This window comes from Acanthamoeba castellanii (assembly GCF_000313135.1).
Source record: "Acanthamoeba castellanii str. Neff unplaced genomic scaffold scf7180000084729, whole genome shotgun sequence".
Lineage (NCBI taxonomy): Eukaryota > Discosea > Longamoebia > Acanthamoebidae > Acanthamoeba > Acanthamoeba castellanii.
In genome coordinates, this window is record NW_004457390.1 from 179,470 (window position 1) to 196,424 (window position 16,955).

At 60.0% G+C, this 16,955-nt stretch overlaps 4 protein-coding genes across 4 annotated transcripts; 3 read left to right on the forward strand and 1 right to left on the reverse strand.

Annotated features, from left to right (window-relative positions):
- Positions 1–752: 752 nt before the first annotated feature.
- Positions 753–4,631, forward strand: ACA1_164180 (Phosphatidylinositol-3,4,5-trisphosphate 3-phosphatase; the record flags this gene model as incomplete). Its single annotated transcript, XM_004337534.1, is given in 8 exon segments — positions 753–783; positions 872–966; positions 1,038–1,148; positions 1,388–1,488; positions 1,569–1,657; positions 1,752–1,908; positions 1,920–2,868; positions 2,958–4,631. The coding sequence occupies 8 exon segments, from the start codon at positions 753–755 to the stop codon at positions 4,629–4,631; spliced, it is 3,207 nt and encodes a 1,068-aa protein (XP_004337582.1).
- Positions 4,632–4,897: 266 nt separating this feature from the next.
- ACA1_164190 (SH3 domain containing protein) lies at positions 4,898–7,931 on the reverse strand (the record flags this gene model as incomplete). The annotated part of the gene is given in 10 exon segments (XM_004337535.1): positions 4,898–6,028; positions 6,183–6,282; positions 6,392–6,470; positions 6,645–6,839; positions 6,906–6,999; positions 7,077–7,262; positions 7,338–7,449; positions 7,502–7,585; positions 7,598–7,698; positions 7,743–7,931. The coding sequence occupies 10 exon segments, from the start codon at positions 7,929–7,931 to the stop codon at positions 4,898–4,900; spliced, it is 2,271 nt and encodes a 756-aa protein (XP_004337583.1).
- Positions 7,932–8,487: 556 nt separating this feature from the next.
- ACA1_164200 (regulator of chromosome condensation (RCC1) repeat domain containing protein) lies at positions 8,488–10,292 on the forward strand (the record flags this gene model as incomplete). Its single annotated transcript, XM_004337536.1, has 8 exons — positions 8,488–8,757; positions 8,818–8,900; positions 8,961–9,067; positions 9,191–9,303; positions 9,362–9,440; positions 9,604–9,819; positions 9,888–10,081; positions 10,164–10,292. 8 exons carry the CDS (start codon positions 8,488–8,490, stop codon positions 10,290–10,292), a joined length of 1,191 nt encoding a protein of 396 aa, XP_004337584.1.
- Positions 10,293–11,444: 1,152 nt separating this feature from the next.
- Positions 11,445–16,796, forward strand: ACA1_164210 (uncharacterized protein; the record flags this gene model as incomplete). Its single annotated transcript, XM_004337537.1, has 14 exons — positions 11,445–11,553; positions 11,634–11,834; positions 11,936–12,300; positions 12,370–12,457; positions 12,545–12,659; positions 12,912–12,962; positions 13,066–13,341; positions 13,430–13,588; positions 13,695–13,779; positions 13,887–13,997; positions 14,111–14,917; positions 14,945–16,316; positions 16,488–16,570; positions 16,647–16,796. The coding sequence occupies 14 exons, from the start codon at positions 11,445–11,447 to the stop codon at positions 16,794–16,796; spliced, it is 3,972 nt and encodes a 1,323-aa protein (XP_004337585.1).
- Positions 16,797–16,955: the final 159 nt, after the last annotated feature.

The following is a 16,955-nucleotide window of genomic DNA, read 5'->3' on the forward strand; positions in this document are numbered from 1 at the left end:
AAAGGAGCTGGGATTTTATATCTCAAAAGCAATATTCAAGAAAAAATCGTATTGGAGGAAAATGGCGAGCGGCCAGCCACAGGAGTGAGGGAGGGTAGAAGAGACCCAAGGCACATTGACTCTGTCCAACCCCTAAGCACAACAAGGCAATGCCTGGTCCTCCACTGGCCTAGCTGGTGGGTTTTTGGATAATATGAGGAGGATCGTGTTTCTCTCCATATCTGTCACTTGGCGCTGGAAAGGAAAAAGGAGAAAATCGAAGAGAAAAGATGCGAGCACGGCACAAAAAAAAAGACAAGCAACGCGGCTGAGGGAGAACGTAGAAGTTGCCGAGCAGCTGCGAACAACCAAGAACGTGCAGGCCGTTGATTGCCGTTTACAACCCGCTAACGACGCAGGCGGCATCCGCGAACACGGTGCACGACTAGCGCAGACAGCAAGTGAAGATGAATCTTTTCAAGGTGGCTCGAAATGCTGTCTCAAAGGATAAATTTCGCTTCCAAGATGGTGCCCTGTTCTGCCTTCAACCCTTGCAGCATGTTGGCGCATTAGCAATTGCCGACCTGCTTCCGTGATTATTTACCAATTCCTTCTCACATTTTTTGTGCAGGCTGGTTCGATCTGGATTTGACGTATATCACCAGCCGAATCATTGCCATGGTACTTGGCGCATGGCGTCTTCGTCTCCCTTTTTTCTCTAGTTTTTTTAAATGTTTTTATTTACCAATGTACAGGGCATCCCAGGCCAAAAGATGGACAAGATCTGGCGTAATGATGGCGATGGTAAGTTGCATCCTCCTTCCACCACCGGCTGTTGTTGTGGGCACACAAAGCCGAATGCTCAAGAGCTACTGCTTGTGCCTACTTGCAGACGTGGCCACCTTCCTGTGGTTCTATCACGCCAAGCACTTCATGGTCTTCAACCTGAGCGGTGAGGAGTACGACTATGCCAAGTTTGACAACAGGGTAAGCGCAAACTCCTTCTCACTCCATGACTGGTGTGTAGTAGACTCTAAGATCATCTCTTTCACGTGCAGGTGCTCGACTTTGGCTTCCCCGACCACAGCGCGTGTCCGTTGGCCCTCCTCTTCCAGATCGTGGAGGCCATGAAGAAGTGGCTGAGCGAAGACGAGGAGAACGTGGCCGTCGTTCATTGCTTGGCTGGTACCCACGCACCCAGCACCAAACCGCCATTCGCTGTTGGCCTCCGAAGCTCAAAATCATCAATTGGTCAGGTAGGGGAAGGACTGGCATGGTCATCAGCACATATCTGCTTAGAGAGGGCTTCTTTAGAGATGCCAAGGTAAGCACTTCATCTCTTCTTCTTTCTTTCTTCCTCTTCTCCCCCGGTGAACCTGACCACTCTCGTGTCTTATGCGGTGTCCAGGCGGCGCTTAAATTCTTTGCAGAGGCGCGATCGGCCACGGCCGCCGGAGTGCTGACACCCTCGCAGATCCGCTATGCCCACTACGCCAACGAGATCTACAGGTAAGCTCGCAAGCAAGCCCTTGCGAGGCCTGAACATGGCAACCACGCGCTCGCTCAAAACTCTCACCTTTGCTGCGCAGAGGTCGGATAGACCCTCCCTTTGCCAAGGAACGACCACTCGTCTTGAAGAAGATCGTCATCAGCCCCTTCCCCGTCATCCCTGACGCAGGTGCGCTTTCCTCTCGCTGCCCTCTCGAGCTCGAGCGGTGTCGGTCATTTTAGTCAGCTGACCTTTCACTCCGTCGCTCGCTGTTCGATCTCAGACGACGTGCAGCGGATGGGCGGCTGGGAGCCGGTGATCAAGGTGCTCACGCTGCAGGGTCACCACAAGGAGAAGAACAACGAGCGCCTCCTCTATTCTTCGGACTACCACCCGACCAAGCTCTACTACAGCAAACCGGGGAACATCCGAGTTGTGAGGTACACCACAGGTGGCACCGAATCCTGTGCGATGCGCCCGTTCTCAGGCTGTGTTGTGTTGCGGCCACAAGGGAGGTGGACAACGGGACGGTGAACCAGGAGAAGGAGCGGATACGCAGCAAGCTGAAGCAAAGAGAGAAGATCGTGGTCGACATTACCAAGGGCTGCTTCGTGCGGGGCGACATCCAGCTCAAGTTCTTCCACCAGGCCAGCAGCCGCATCAGCTTCGCGCGCATCCTCAAGAGCGGCTACCTCAAGCCGGTCGAGGTCCTTTCTACCGCCCTGTCCAAGAAGTACCCCTACATCTGCCTGTTCCGGCTCTCCTTCCACACGTCGTTCGTCGGGCGACAGCTCAACGAGATCATCGCCAAGCAGCAGCGCGAAAGCGGCGGCGGGGCCGTGACGACCGAGAGCATGGGTGAATCCTACGACGGCGGCAACGGCACCGTGTCGTGGACCCTGCGCAAGGAGGAGCTCGACGCCATGTTCTCCGGCCCGGCCCACACCAAGATGCTTCCAGACGACTTTGCGATCAAGCTCGTCTTTGGCTACCCTGACGCCTCAGATGATACGCCCGGACTCCGTTCTTCGACATCGCCCGCCTCTTCTTCTTCCTCCTCACCATCGTCGTCGCCATCTTCATCAGCGAATGCTTCGTCGATGCGTGGCTCGGGTGGATCGCGATCGACGCCCAACCTGCCGCCGCTCCCGGCGCTGCCCTCTGTTGACGGGGCCACGTCGGCCGTGGCCTCCCTCGCCCTGTCGCCGCGCGGCCCCGAACAGCGGGAGAAGCTGGCCCAGCGCCGCACGGGTGACGGCCGCCCGAACGCCCGAGCTACCGTCAATTTCTCCGGCGGCGGCAAGTACAAGGAGGCCGAGCACCAGCCACCGTCCTCGCGAGGCCAGCGCGGCACCATCTCCTATTCCTCCATCAAGCGGCATGCCACAGGACCCCTTCAGGTTCGTTCGCGCCCCCCGGGCACTTGTCGCTCATTGAGTTCATTCATCGGCTGACCTTGTCCGGTTGGTGGTTCTGCATATGATCACAGAATGAAAGAAAGGCGCAGGAGCGGTCGATCGATTTTGAGGACATCTTCTTGAAGACGCCTACTCCGTCTTCTACGGCTTCGTCGCGGGACCACTCCGAGCAACGCATATCTGAATCGACCGAGCCCACGTTCCCACCGGCCTCGGCGATGCGCCGCCGCAGCTCTCTGCCGTCCAACTCGGCGCAGCATGCCGCCGACGCTGCAGCTGAGACGGCCGCCGTGCATAAAAAATCGGTCACCCCGTCGCCCCCGAGGCCCAACCCTTCCGCCAGGCCCGACGCGCCCACCCAGACGCGCGGCTCTTGGCAGCCACCGGCCGAGCGTGATGTGAGCCCGACGCATCGCGTCGAAATCATGACTTCCACGCCAGCACTCACGAGTTCTCTCCACTCGCCGCTCCGCCCCACGCCACCGTCTTCCTCCTCCTCCTCCTCCTTCTCCTCGTTGCCGCAGTTCTCTACCTCCCCGCCGGCCTCGATGACGCCACCCGGCTCAGGAGGGTCCATGTCGAGCAACGGGCAGGCCACGGCCTACGCCTATCCGCCATCGGCCATTGCCGCAGCTGCGGCCAGCCACAACCGACAGTCGCTGCTCCAGTCCTACCCGTCGACGCACCCCGTCCTCACCCCGACGCCCGCCGGCCTCGTGGCGCCCGTCTCCGCTCCGGCCCACACCGCGGTGCCCTCGCCGGCCCACACCGCGGTGCTCACGCCTACGCCATCGCTCCCGGCCATGGGCGGAGGCGGCCCCCCGCCGACCCACCCCCACTCCGCCCCCGCGCAATTCGTTGCTGGCGCCGGTGACGGCAGCGGCAGCGCCCAGCTTCACATGCCGCTCACGCCCGTGTCTGTCCGGCCTGGCGCCAGCAACCCGCCGCAGCCGCAGCCGCTCAACAACTCATCGGGCGTGTCACCGGTGCGCGCGAGCATGGCCGTGGGCCATGGCCACGTCCCGCTTCAGCCCACGCCCGCTACGCTCGGCAACGGCAGCGGAAACAGCCATGGCAATGGCAATGTCGGCCAGCTCCCGTCCTACGCTCATCACCCCCAGCAGCCGCAGCCGCAGCACCAGCAGCACTTCTTCGCGCTGCATGCGCCGCTGCAGCCGGTGCCGGTCCTGCATCAGGACTTCACCAGTCGGCTGCCGCCCGTCCGCTTTCCGCCGGCGTCATCGGCACAGGCCATCGACGAGGCCCAGCGCGAGCGCATCCGACAGCAGATCATCGCTGAGCGGCAGCGCGCGCTCTATCCGCAGCAGCCGCAGACGCAGCCGTCACAAACGCAATCGCAGCCTCAATACCACCAACCACTGCAGCCCGAGAGAGCCCGGGACCAGAGCAACGCCAACGCCGCCAACACCATCAACATGGAGAGGCGGAGGCAGCAGGAGGACGAGCGGACGCGGCGAGACAGCTGGGAACGCGAACGAGCGGCCGCGGCGGACAGGGGCCGGGGCCGGGGCGGAGATGATGGAGGAGACGATCGCGATGACCGACGAGATCGAGGAGGAGGTGGACGAGGAGGAGACGGTCGAGGAGGTGGAAGAGGAGGAGGCGATGGGCGGCCGCGAGGCGGGGCGAGAGGCGGCGGCGGCGGATCAGGAAATGGGGGTCGGGGAGGACAACCACCTGCGGCCAGTCCGCGACGCACCTATCACATCTCCGAGATGTTGTGAAGATGATGACTTCATTCAAAAAAGTCAACATTAAGCTCGAGCAGCTGCAGGTGCTGTTGTCAACAGTGTCCTTCCTTCTCCATCGGCTTCTCCCTCTTCTTCACCACCCAACAGCTCCATTTGACTCTCCTGTTGCCGCTCCCATGCACCACCACCAGGTTCGCCGCAGGCCAAGTGAAGACGGCCGAGTGTGTGTGTAACGCGGGGCACCAACCAACGAAAGCACCTCGTGTGTGCCTCTGGCACAAAAAAAGTCGTTTCTCCCATCACACGCCGAGCTTGGCGAGCCGCTCCTCCACTGCGGCGAGCCTGTCGGCCATCCGTCGCCTCTCGCGCCTCTCGTCGAGCACCAGCCGCCTGAGCTGCTCGAACGTCGTCGCCAGCTGGCTCTCGTCCTCATCGCCCGCCGCCTGCTGCTGTTGCAGGGCCTCCACCTCCTGCCGCAGCTCCTGATGACCCTCCGCCCCAGTCACCACCGTAACAGGCGCGGCCGGCACCACTCTGCGTGGTACGTTTGACGGTGGCGTCATCGTCGGCACCGACGACGCACGTTGCACGTAGGCGCCGCCCGACGTCGTAGCGCCGCTGCTGCCGGCGGTGGGGCGAGAGTAGACCAGTGGCGGGGGGAGTGATGAGCCCGCGCCCGGCGTCGCTGTTGCTGCGGCCTCGCCGGCGGTGCCGACGCTGACCTTGCGGAGCGGCGGAATGGTCGACGGGATGAGGGTGGGCACGGGCGCAGCGCGTGGCTGCTGGCTGCTGTTGCTGATCCCTCCGGCGGTGGTGGGGGGCGGCGGCAGGGTGCGGTTGAGGTTCGCACTGCGGCCGACGCGGCTGGCCACAGGATGAGGAGGCTCGCGCCTGCGCTGCTCCTGCTGGGCCGCGTACTCGCTCTCGCGCAGCCGCATCTCCTCTTCCTCGCGCGCTCGTCTCTCCCGCTCCTTGGCTCGTGGGTCATCGGCGGTGAGCTGTTGCCGCTCGCGCTCCTCCTTCTCCCTGCGCTCGCGCTCTTCGTTCTCCCGGGCCTCCTTCTCGATCCGCTCGCGCTCCCTCTCGGCCTTCTCCGCGGCTTCGCGCTTCTCCCGGGCCTCCTTCTCGACGCGCTCGCGCTCGGCCCTCTCCCGCGCCTCCTGCTCGACGCGCTCGCGCTCGGCCGTGTCCCGGGCCTCCTTTTCAAGGCGCTCGCGCTCTTCCTTCTCCCGGGCCTCCCTCGCCGCGCGCTCCCGAACGGCCTCGAGTGCTCTGGCCCGCTCCTGCTCCTCCTGCTCCTCCTGCTCCTTCTCGACCCGGAGGCGCTCGATCCCCTCGGCCTCGGCCTTCGCCACCCTCTCGCGCTCGGCGGCCGCCACTCGCTCGAGCTCCTCCTCGGCCTCGCTGTACTGCAGGAACAGGTCGTTCGTCTGGCTGTAAAAGCTATCGACCACGGCTGGTGGCACGACGTGGCTTACGTGACTGCCGTGATGATGGTGGGGGTGGTGGTGGTTGGTTGTTGTTGGCGACGACCTGTTCCAGTCCTACTGCTGCGGTTGCGGTTGCGGCGGCCTCAAGATGGACATAGTTCTTGGGCACGCGCCCGACCTTTCCGTGCAGCTCGCCTCGGTACCAATTCACCGAGAGGTCCTCGACCAGCTTCACCCGATCCCCCTTCGTGAAACTGGACAAACCGCACCACCGCACACAAGGACTGGTTAACAACGCACAGCATGGCCAACACCAAAGCCACGACAGAACTAACAGCACGACATGCAACTGAGGATATGCACCTGAGCTCGTCATCATTCCTGGCTGCGTAGTGATACATGGCCACCAGCCATGTCTGGCTGGCAGTCATGGCTGAAGCTTCTGGTACAGGGGCAGGAGAGTGAGACATTGCAATGTGCTTACAACCGCATTTGGGGGGCAGATCATACTATCGGCTTCGAAGGGGAGGGTTTGTCGTGTGGCCCGCGATGGGGGCGCAGGCACAGCCCTGTTGGGGATCGGACCGTGCGACGCTGCGCGCTGGAGTTGGTGTACGGCTGCTTGGGCGGCTCCGGTTGCAGCAGCAGGAGCGACGGAAGCCGGCGCGGCGGTAGCTGCTGCTGCGGGTGCGGCTGCCACCGGTGGGCTCGATGGCCTTGACGTAGCTCGAGGGGAAGTAGCCTATCTTCTTGCCCATGCGCCCCTTCCACCAGGACTCGCTGGCCTTCTTCACCACCTCCACCTCATCCCCTGTTGGTTGTGACGAACGTAAGTGGCCATCAAGACTACTGATGAAGAGCACAGGTGGGTGTGGACCTTTCTTGAGGGACAGCTTGGAGGTGTCATCCGTTTTGAAATCGTACAGACAGACCACCATCAGCGGCGCCGTCTCGGCTTCCACATGAGCAACCTGCTAACAAACATTGCAGTGTTCGATGTCATCATGTGACGTGCTGTTCGTCGTAGCTCACATAAGAGAAGGGGTACCTGTGGCTTCGCCATTGTGCCAGCAACAGCAGCAGAGTGGGCAGCAGCTGCGGAGGGAGGGTTGCTGGCGGCGGAGGCAGGGGTTGTGTTCATCTCCACCAGCCTGACGTAGTTGGAAGGGAAGAGGCCAACTTGTCCGTTTAGCTCGCCCTCCCACCACCCCTCCTCCTGAAGTTTCTGCAGCACCTGCTCTCCCCGACGACACCACACAACCTGGTCAACTCAACTCGAGCTGCAAGAAGAAGAAGAGATAGAGAGTACATTGATAGTGTCTCCTCTCTTGAAGCTGATCTTCTTGTCGTTGTCGCCCGTGAAGTCGAACAGGGCGACCACTTTGCCGCAAGCCAGGATGTCCGCCGTGTAGCCGCGTCGCCTATAGGCCGCCGACACAGTGGTGCGGGGGCTGGTCGCAGGGGCTGAAGCACTCGACGATGTAGATGCCGCCCCCGCCGCCATGGTGGTTGAGATTGGTGGCACCCCGCGTGTTCCTTTGGACCACGTCGCATGTGCTGGAGGGGCACGTTGCGCGGAGGGGGGCGAGCTTTGATTGCCTCGCGAGGCGGTGGTCGACACCTCGCCTCCGCTGACGCTCCCGCTCCACGACGTCCCGCCTCCTCCACCACTTCCCCCAAGCTTCGAGGTGGTAGCCTCTCCTACGACGGGTACCTCTTGAACGAAGCTCCCAGGGAAGAGGCCACGCTTGCCCTCGACCTCGCCCACCCACCACCCGCTCTCCTGGCGCTGGAAGACCGAGATGCGCTGGCCCTTCTTAAAGCTGAGCTCCCGGTCGGAGCGCCCCGCGTAGTCGTAGTTGGCCACGGCCTGTGCCACCTCGCGGTGGGCGGTCGTCGCCATCTCGATCTCTCGTTGCACTGCCCTTGGTGCCAGTTCGAGAGCCAGGTGCGTCTCCCTTTTTTGGCCTTGCCCAAAGTTGAATTCAAAACGACTTTGAAAACGTTTCGAAACTGTTTCGAGGAGCAAGGCAAAGGGTACGAACGCTTACGCTGGTGCTGCGTAGGAAGCATAGCAAGACAAGAAGGCAAGGTGAGTGCATCTTTGCCAGAGTGAGAAAAAACGCACCACAACTACCATTAGATTTGCGCCTTGCAAGAGTCAGGGAGGAATGCATCGAAATAGCCGGCTTGCCTTCTCCGCAACCCGCGGTGCTTCAGCAGGTGCTCGTTCGCGTGTCGGCACATCTCAGCGCCTGCGCACGCCAGCCGTCCTGTACCACCACAGCGGCCGATTCTACGCCACCACCGCACGAGGTAGCGCCTTCTCTCCGCTGCAGATTTCTCTCGTACTAATCTCATAAACCTTTTATTTATTGATTGATTGGCCAGGAAGCTGCAACACCCACTGGCGGTGTGGGGGAGCAGCTGTAGCTGGCGCAGGAGCGCTCATGCTTTATATGGCCGTCAACAGCAAGTCGGTTGTGCATGCAGAGGAACACCTACCACAAGCCACCACCAGCGCTTCCCACTCGCCAAGAGCCGAGACCGACAAGCCCCTGGCGAGTGGCGGCAACGTGTGGGTGTGGGGCGCAGATGGCGGGACCGTGCCCTCTGCCGGGTCTTCCCCGGCCGATTCACTGGTGCCGCGGCTGGCCGCGAAGCTCAGCGGAAAGGGCATCAAGGGCCTGGCTTTCGGCGACAAGGCTGCAGCCGCCGTGACGAACAAGGTACTCACCCCCAACGCGAGCTATCGTTGAAGTCCGACTCTTACCTACCATGACACGCAGGGCGAGCTGTACTTGTGGCGAGTCGGCGAAGAGGAACCGACGCTGACCGAGCACAAAGGCGTACAGCAGGTGGCCTGCGGAAGGTGAGCCCATTTCACTGTGATCGTGCTCGCTTCATTGCACGTGGCTTACGCATTTCGCAGGAATGGACTGATCGCGGCGCTCACGGACAAAGGCGACGTCTTGCTGTGGGACGCGCGCACGCATGCCGAAGGCGGGCTGCATCCACCCGCCTCGTCTAAAGAGGCCGGTGACGCAGATTGGAAAAACGTCAAGCGTATAGACATAGCTTCACTATCACTTCCGCCAGCGTCAGCTACTGCGACACCTGCTGCGTCGGCTTCGTCATGGTGGTGGCCATTCGGTGGATCAGGTTCGAAAGCCGGCGCGGAAACGATCACGCAGGTCGACTGTGGCAGCGGACACGTGGCGATGGTGACCTCGCGCGGCAGAGTGCTCGTGCTCGGCGATAACAACTACGGCCAGGTACGGGACTCTACTCTAGAGCGTTGGGTCGTACATTACATGCGCCTGTAAGGCGCAGCTTTCTCATATCTGGGACAACTACTGGCTGACAGTGTGGCACGCAAGACGCATCAAACGAAACCCGAGGACCAGGCATGGTACGACCTTCGCCTGTGGTGGTCGACCTCGGGATTGCTGGCGGGGGCCACAAAGCTGTGGGCGTCTCCTGCGGTGACACCCATACAGGTACCATTGCGCTGGTCTCGCTGAATCAATACATAGAACACAAAACTGACCTCGGCGTTCGTTTGTCCGTGGCAGCCATACTGCTGGACGATGGTGCCGTGTTCATGCTGGGCAGCGTGCATCTCAGTGGACTCAAGGGGAGCACACTGTACACCGACTCGCCTGTGCTCGTACCGCTGACGCGTGACTCCAAGTCCGTGGAAAAGCTGGGGCGGATTATCAAGCTGAGCTGCGGTGGAGAGCACACGCTAGCCCTCACCAACTACGGTGTCCTTTTGGCCTGGGGTAACGGTGCGTACTTCATCATACACTGCACGTCGCACACGCCGCCCCCCGCGGCTGACGTATGCAATCGGCAGGGATGTATGGCCAAGTGCCCGACAACCAGGGCAAGCACATCAACACGGCTCACCCTGTGCTCAGGGCGCCATTCTTCAACGCCGAAGGCAAGGAATTCATCAACAACGAGGTGAAGGAGCTCCAATGCGGCAACGAGCATTGCCTCGCCCTCACCAAGGGAGGCGACGTGTGGTCCTTCGGCCGAAACGACCGGGTACTCCCGCCAATGCCCTCCTGGATGAATGAGCAGGCCTTCACTGACCTTTCATTCACTTCCTTCTTTCTCGCACCATCAGGGACAGTGCGGCGTCGGCAACCGCGCGCATCAGAAGACACCGCACAAGGTGACCAAACTGCAGTCGCGCAAGGACAAGATCTCCGCCATCGCCTGCGGCCAGCACACCTCGGCTGCCATCGAAGAGTGAGCGCAGAAATATGAAATATAAATTTCAAGGAAAAAATTGGAAATATAAAAGATTGAGATGAGAAAAAGCAGATTAAAAGAATAATTGGCCAAGAAGCATCGCCAAAGGAATCTGGTCCATGCTGCCTCTGGGGAGCTAGAGACGTTGCCTCCGAAACAAGATATGGACAAAGCGCAATACACCGCTTGCCCAGACCTCCGACATTCACCACGCAATTCCCCCCTCCGTTCGACCTTGTACGACTCCCATTTGGTGCCATCTTTATTGCCTTTTCCATTCATTAATTCCATTTGGATGCAGCTCGACGCTGTCGGCATCCAACAGTTCACCCACGCGTGGGGTACGACATCCACCTTGATTTATTCACATATATTAATTTACAAAAACAATCCTTGCGTGGTGGTGCACAACCAACAGAGCCCCCAGCGGAGAACAAACCGCAACGACGACAGCCCTCATGGTATCTGTTTGCTGGACACTCAGCCGGGGACTCCTCAGCCGCCGCAGCCACTCGGTACGCACACGGGTCTCCACCGCTTTGCTCGCACTCGTCTAACGTAACGACGACACCCCCCACATGCAACAGCACAAGAGACCACCAAATCGTTCAGACTAGGACCCAGACTGGGGTTGCTTCAGAGCCCCAACAAGAAGTCGTCCGGTACGAGCTTGCCACACAAGTGTGCGTGGCTGTGCTGCTCCTTCCAGGTCCCTCTTCTAATACTCGATCCTCGTGCCCATGTACCTTGACGCAGGCACTCAGCGCACGAAGACATTCAGCAAGCGTCGCGAGTTACTCTTTGAGCCCGTCCCCGATGCTTGGAATGGAGGCGGGTCGCGGGCGACGAAGGCCTCGGCACGAGAAGAGCAGAACCCCGACCATAAGACAATACCGGCAGCGATGGCGGTCGAGGCGATAACAAACAAGACGAGAGCTGAGGCGCACATGGAGGAAAAGGACGAAGAGGCACGAAGAAAGGAGGAAGAAGATGAAAATGACGGAAGAGACACACCGCACCACTACCGCCAAGTCGATGGCGACGACGGCGGAGGACAACGAAATTATCCACAACTACTGGAGCGAACTCAACGATCAGCGGGGAGGCGGTGGAGGATCATACGGAATGGGGAGAGCGCATTTCCAATGAGAAGATGCCAGCGAGGAAGAGCCAGGCGAACCAGAGCGAGAAGGTGAGGGAGGCCCAAGAGAAGACCAAGAAGCTGATGGCCGACAACGACTTGCAAGATGCATTTACTGGAGGTACGACGATTCACTCTCACTGTAGCGCGCGCGCACGCACGCAATCGGGCTCACGTAGGCGTGCCAATCGTGGATGTCAGCGATCACAACCAGGCTGGTCACCGGTGCGAGGGCCAAGGCTAGGAGCCGGTACGATGTACAGGAGAAGCAGGAGGGTGAGCAGAAGAGAACATTCTCGCCCGCCGATCCACCAAAGGTCTCCCGCCCCAGGACCAGACAAAAGCCCGAACCCAAGCCCAAGCCCAAGCCCAAGCCCGTGGTGATTACTATCGACGATGATGGTATTCCTCTCTTTTCTGCAATGGCCGTTGCTTTCACGCGCATGAGCTCTGATCTGAACACCCTATCGTGGTGTATGTGGTGTGTGTGTCGCAATGTGTAGACAGCATGAGCCAGGACTCCTTTGCCGAAGCCTCCAGTGCCGCCCCGCCAAGAAAGCGTGCGCGGGGTGATACGCCGAGCTACTACTCGCCGCGCGTCGTGTTTGGTCGTATGGACTACGCCGACGTGCAGTGGGAGATCCGCTGGGAGCAGGCTGAGCTGGCCATTCGTACGGTGAAGCAGCTCACCGCCGACGACGACGGCGACCCCTATGCTTTTGACGACGGCGACGGCGACTACGCACCCGATGAACCGAAACAACGAAACGCAAAACGAAAAGAGTGTCAGCCTCTCGCGCGGGCAGCGCCAAAAGCCACCGAGGACAGAGAGTTCCATATCCCCTACACCGACCTAGCCCGTGTTGCGGTACCGTCAACATTCATCTCTCTCTCCCTTTCGCTGGCTCTCCGAGATCTCGCTCACGCTCGGTGCCAGGAGTTGACGTCGACTGGGCTGGTTGCCGTGAGGACACGGACAATTCTGAGTCAAATCGATTCCTACTACTACGACCCACAAAACAGAGGTATATAGCATCCACGGCCGCACAACGTAGACACTTGTTAGATGCCTGTGGTGTTTGATAGCTTACAATGCGGCGACTGTCCATCAGATGGTAGTCGGCACTACATCCACATCTACTGCTCCAACGGGAACGAATGGCGAGAGGAGTGGCACAAGGTGAAGACAATTCTCGCGGAAGCCAGCATCAAAACGGCATCCATCACGTACGTCCGCCCTCAAGACTTAGCGCTTATTAGCTAACTGGTGTCCCAAACTGCTAACGCTGGTCTACGCAGCGAGGCCACTTATGCGGAATTCAACATCGGAGCCTTGGATCGACAGACGGTTCCGTCATCAATCGCCTCCATTAAACGCTATACCACACGCTCCATGTCACGCAAGCCCACCACGACTCGGTTCGTCACCTTCCAGTCTCCGCCACTTGACTACTATGCTGACACTCACTCTTCCTGCAGCCGATTCATATCGACAAAGAAGATCATCACCTACCCGCCAGGTCGCTCAAGGTACACACACGACACACGACACGACCAACGACAACACACGACACACACGACACACACGACACACACACACAGTACTAAACTTACGTGAATTGTGTGTTTGCAGAGATGTGGTCACTCTCACGCAGGCGGACGTCGAGCGACTTGAGCCCGAACAGCTGCTGAACGACAACATCATCGAGTTCTACCTCAAGTACCTCTACGAGGAGGCCCTCTTCCCCGACAACGCGCCGCAGAGGGATCAGTTCTACTTCTTCAACACCTTCTTCTGGCCCAAGCTGCAGTCCCTTAAGAGCGAGGACCAAATGAAGAATCTCCTCTCGTGGACCCGCAACGTCGACATATTTAAGAAGCGATTCCTCTTCGTGCCCATCAACGACGGGTACACGCCCGCTATACACGGCACACGGTGCACACGGCACACGGCGCACACACCCATGTATTGTGGCTAATGCTTTATCGAACCCAAGGTTCCACTGGAACGTGGTGGCGATCTGCAATCCGGGCTCCATCGTACACGCGCAAACGCCCGGGGCGATGGACAAGCTGCCAAAGGAGGAGTGGCCAGTCATGGTCCACATGTGCTCGCTCCACTCGACGGCCGGCCACGTGTTCAACAAGCTGCGAGCGTACGTTTGTTGTCCTCAGCTCATTTCTTTTGTCTCTTTGAGACGAGACGATCCAAAGGCTTGTGGCTCACATATGTTTGGTATGTATGAATTCGGGTGATTATAGCTATCTTGGCGTGGCGTGGAATGCGGACGATAGCAGGCCCAGTATCAAAGTCACCAAGGACTCGCTGTTGGGTTTCATCCCCAATGTACGACTGCTACTACTACTTGCCTCCCTCCTTTTCCCTTTGGTTTCTCTCTCGAATGGCTCACTAACGTCAGCACAATCGATTCTGTCGGGTGTTTGGCTGCACAGCTGCCGGAGCAACAGAACGGCTCGGATTGTGGCGTGTTTCTGCTCCAATACGTGGAGGGCTTCTGCAGGAACCCGCCCACTCTCTACACCAAGGAGGACCTGAAGGTTACGGTACTGTGGCCTCTGCCTCGTTGTGTAGTGTCATGTGAAGTGTGTGTGTCGTGTGTGTCGTGTGTGTTCGCCTGATGCTAATTGTGTGGTGGTCACTGGTCTTAATTGTACAGCTCAACCGCAGCTGGTTCGACAACGAGACGATTACCCAAAAGCGAAGGGAGATCAAGGATCTCATTGCTCGCATCGCCTGCGAGCAGGAACCCGTGACCGACGAGCCCGAGCAGGCCGAGGGACCCAAGGACGAGGCTGAAGCGGCTGCTGCCACTACCACCACCACTCAGTCGTCGGCCGGTGATGCTTCGGTCAAGTCAGGCTCCAGCGATGAAGGAGAGGCTCCGCCATCATGCGGCGGCGAGGTGGAAGTGTACGTCGTCGGCGAAGAGACAAACAAGAACGAAACGAGAATGGACTCAAAGAATGAAGACGAGGACGGCGACGACGACAACACGCAGCTGCCCATCGAGCGCGGCGGCGTTGAAGCACACACCGGTGTGATGGAGGTCGAAGAAGCAGAAGAGAGGGAGGAGGCCGCGAGGGACGACTCCAGCCTGGGCAGCGACCTCACCCCGCCTTCGCCGCTGAGTCTGAACTCGGCCCCGGTCAGCAGCGACGACGAAATGCTGAAGGAGCTGGTGGCACAGGAGGCCGACGATCGCATGCCCACCTCGGGCGCCGCCAGACGACCTAGCCCAGGGCTTTCGCCGCCGCGCTCGACCACCACTCGAGAGGTTGCGATGGCAGACCTCGACGAGGGCGAGGGCGAGGGCAGCGGGGAGACGCCGGGCATGGAGCTCAAGGTGGCGCGATGGACCGAGAAGAGGAAGCGGAAGGGCGAAGAACGACGCCGAGAAACGAAAAAGGTAAAGAAAGCGACGGCGGGCCGGGGCGGCGACGGAGAGCGTGACCAGTCCTGCGCAGTACTCTTGGTACCGAGTTCGCCACAGTCCCGGGCGGAGGACGATGACGAGAACGAGGCGGAGGAGGAGGAGCGAGGGAGCAAGAAGGCCGTAGGCTACGAGGGTGATTCAGATATCGACATCTGGGTCCTGTCGCCACGGCTTCAGCCGGATTTCGATCCCGTCTTCGAAGCCAACGCCAGCAAGCAGCGAGACCGAGAGCGTGACGACAACGACGAAGAAGAGGAGGGCGAAGGCAAGACGACGAAGAAGAGGTGGGCCAAACGACGGAAGCGAGAGGAGAACGGCAGCAGTGGAATGGAGGATGAGGCTGAGGAAGCGGTGATCACGGCGGTCGTGCCCGCATCGTCGTCATCGACCAGCGTGCGAGCGTCAACGGTCGACACGTCGGCGGCCCGACCATCAGGGCGGACCGTGCTACCGGTCGCAGCGTCGCCGCCGGCGTCGCCGCACCGACAGAAGGTCCCAATCGGCGACGGAGGACAGACCGTTGTCGTCGACATCGGCGAAGAAGAAAAAGAAGAAGGCGAACAGAGAAAAGCGAAGGAGGAGAAGGAGAAGCGGGCAGCGCAGTCGAGAAGTCGCGGCGCGACAGGCACCAAGGGCGAAAGCTGGTGGTCTATCGTCCGCGGAAGCTTGTCGGGCCTGCGGTCAGCCTGGCCCACAACGACTCCGGGCGCAGCAGTAGGACCCGCCGGCGAGTCGATGCACGGACAGCAACTCATTTTGGCGCCACTACCACCACCAGGCCAAGACGAAGACCCTCTGCTGAATAGAAGAGACGAGGAGGGGCAGACCATGGCAACACCGACGCCAACGCCAACGACGACGCCGACGCCAACGAGCACCTCGACGGAGACGACGATGACGAGTTCGGCCGAGAATGATATCAGTAGCTCCGGCTCGGGCAAACGAAAGCGGCTACGAAAGCGACGAAGAAAAGGAAAACACGGCAGCCAAGCCGACGACAGTCTCAGCTCAGAGGCCAGCCTGCCCTTTGACGGCGAAGGCGGCGAAGGCGGATCACCAGTGTTCCACGTGGTCTACGACGCTGTGGCGGTGGCCGACCGCGAGGCCGCGCACGGGCGGTGGGACACCACCGCAGCGGGCCTGCCCGCCGAGGTCAAAGAGGAGGCGAACGACGGGGAGGAGAACGAGCAGGCGAGCGAAGAGATGATGAGGAACGCGGTTGAAGAAGAAGATGGAGGAGGAGGAAAAGAAGAGGAAGAAGCCAACGACGACGACTCGGGCACGATCAGCGATCCGCATCCGGGGCGATTGCGCCACGCCAATGGGCCGCGGTGCGTGGCGGGACGAACGAAGACGAAGGAGGGCCTGGCGATGAAGAAGGTCACAAAGAAGGGCAAGGGCACGCCCAAGCCCGCCATCAGAACGCTGGGTCCGTAATGTGTAAGATCCCCCCCCCCAAGGCCAAGCCTGCCCAAGAGGGAGTGGTAAAATGTAATCTCTCATCACCGCCATCATCTTGTTGGTGGTGCGCACCACCCAGAGCCTCGTTGACCTCTTGCAGAGCAACGCTGAGGCAATTTCAATTTCTCTTCACTCTCAGTCAGCCAACACCACAAGACTTGTGTAGCAGTGCACATAGCTCTGGCCTCCAACCTGAAGAACAAATTTGAGGAGCTGGCCAAGGTAGCTCTTCTTGTTGATGGTTCTCTTCTTTAACGATCTGGTGTTGATTGATGGTTTTGTGGGGGGGGGGATGTAGCCACCGCCTGAGCCCGAGAGGAAGAAGACGGGCGGCAAGGTGGGCTGGAACGACCCGGCGGCGCAGGGCCAGAAGAAGGTCCACAAGGGCGGCCACACCGTCATCGGCAACGGCCCCCCGCCCAAGAAGAGCCTCACCGACCTGCCCTGACCGTCGCGACAGCCCCCGTGTAAATTGAATGATTTATTATTTATTTTCCGCTAACGCCACTGGCTCCCCAATGGGCGAGTACATAACTGATAAATAAATATAATTGGCCATAATTAGCAGCAACAGCTGCTGCGCCTGTGATCACGCTGACCAACCGTT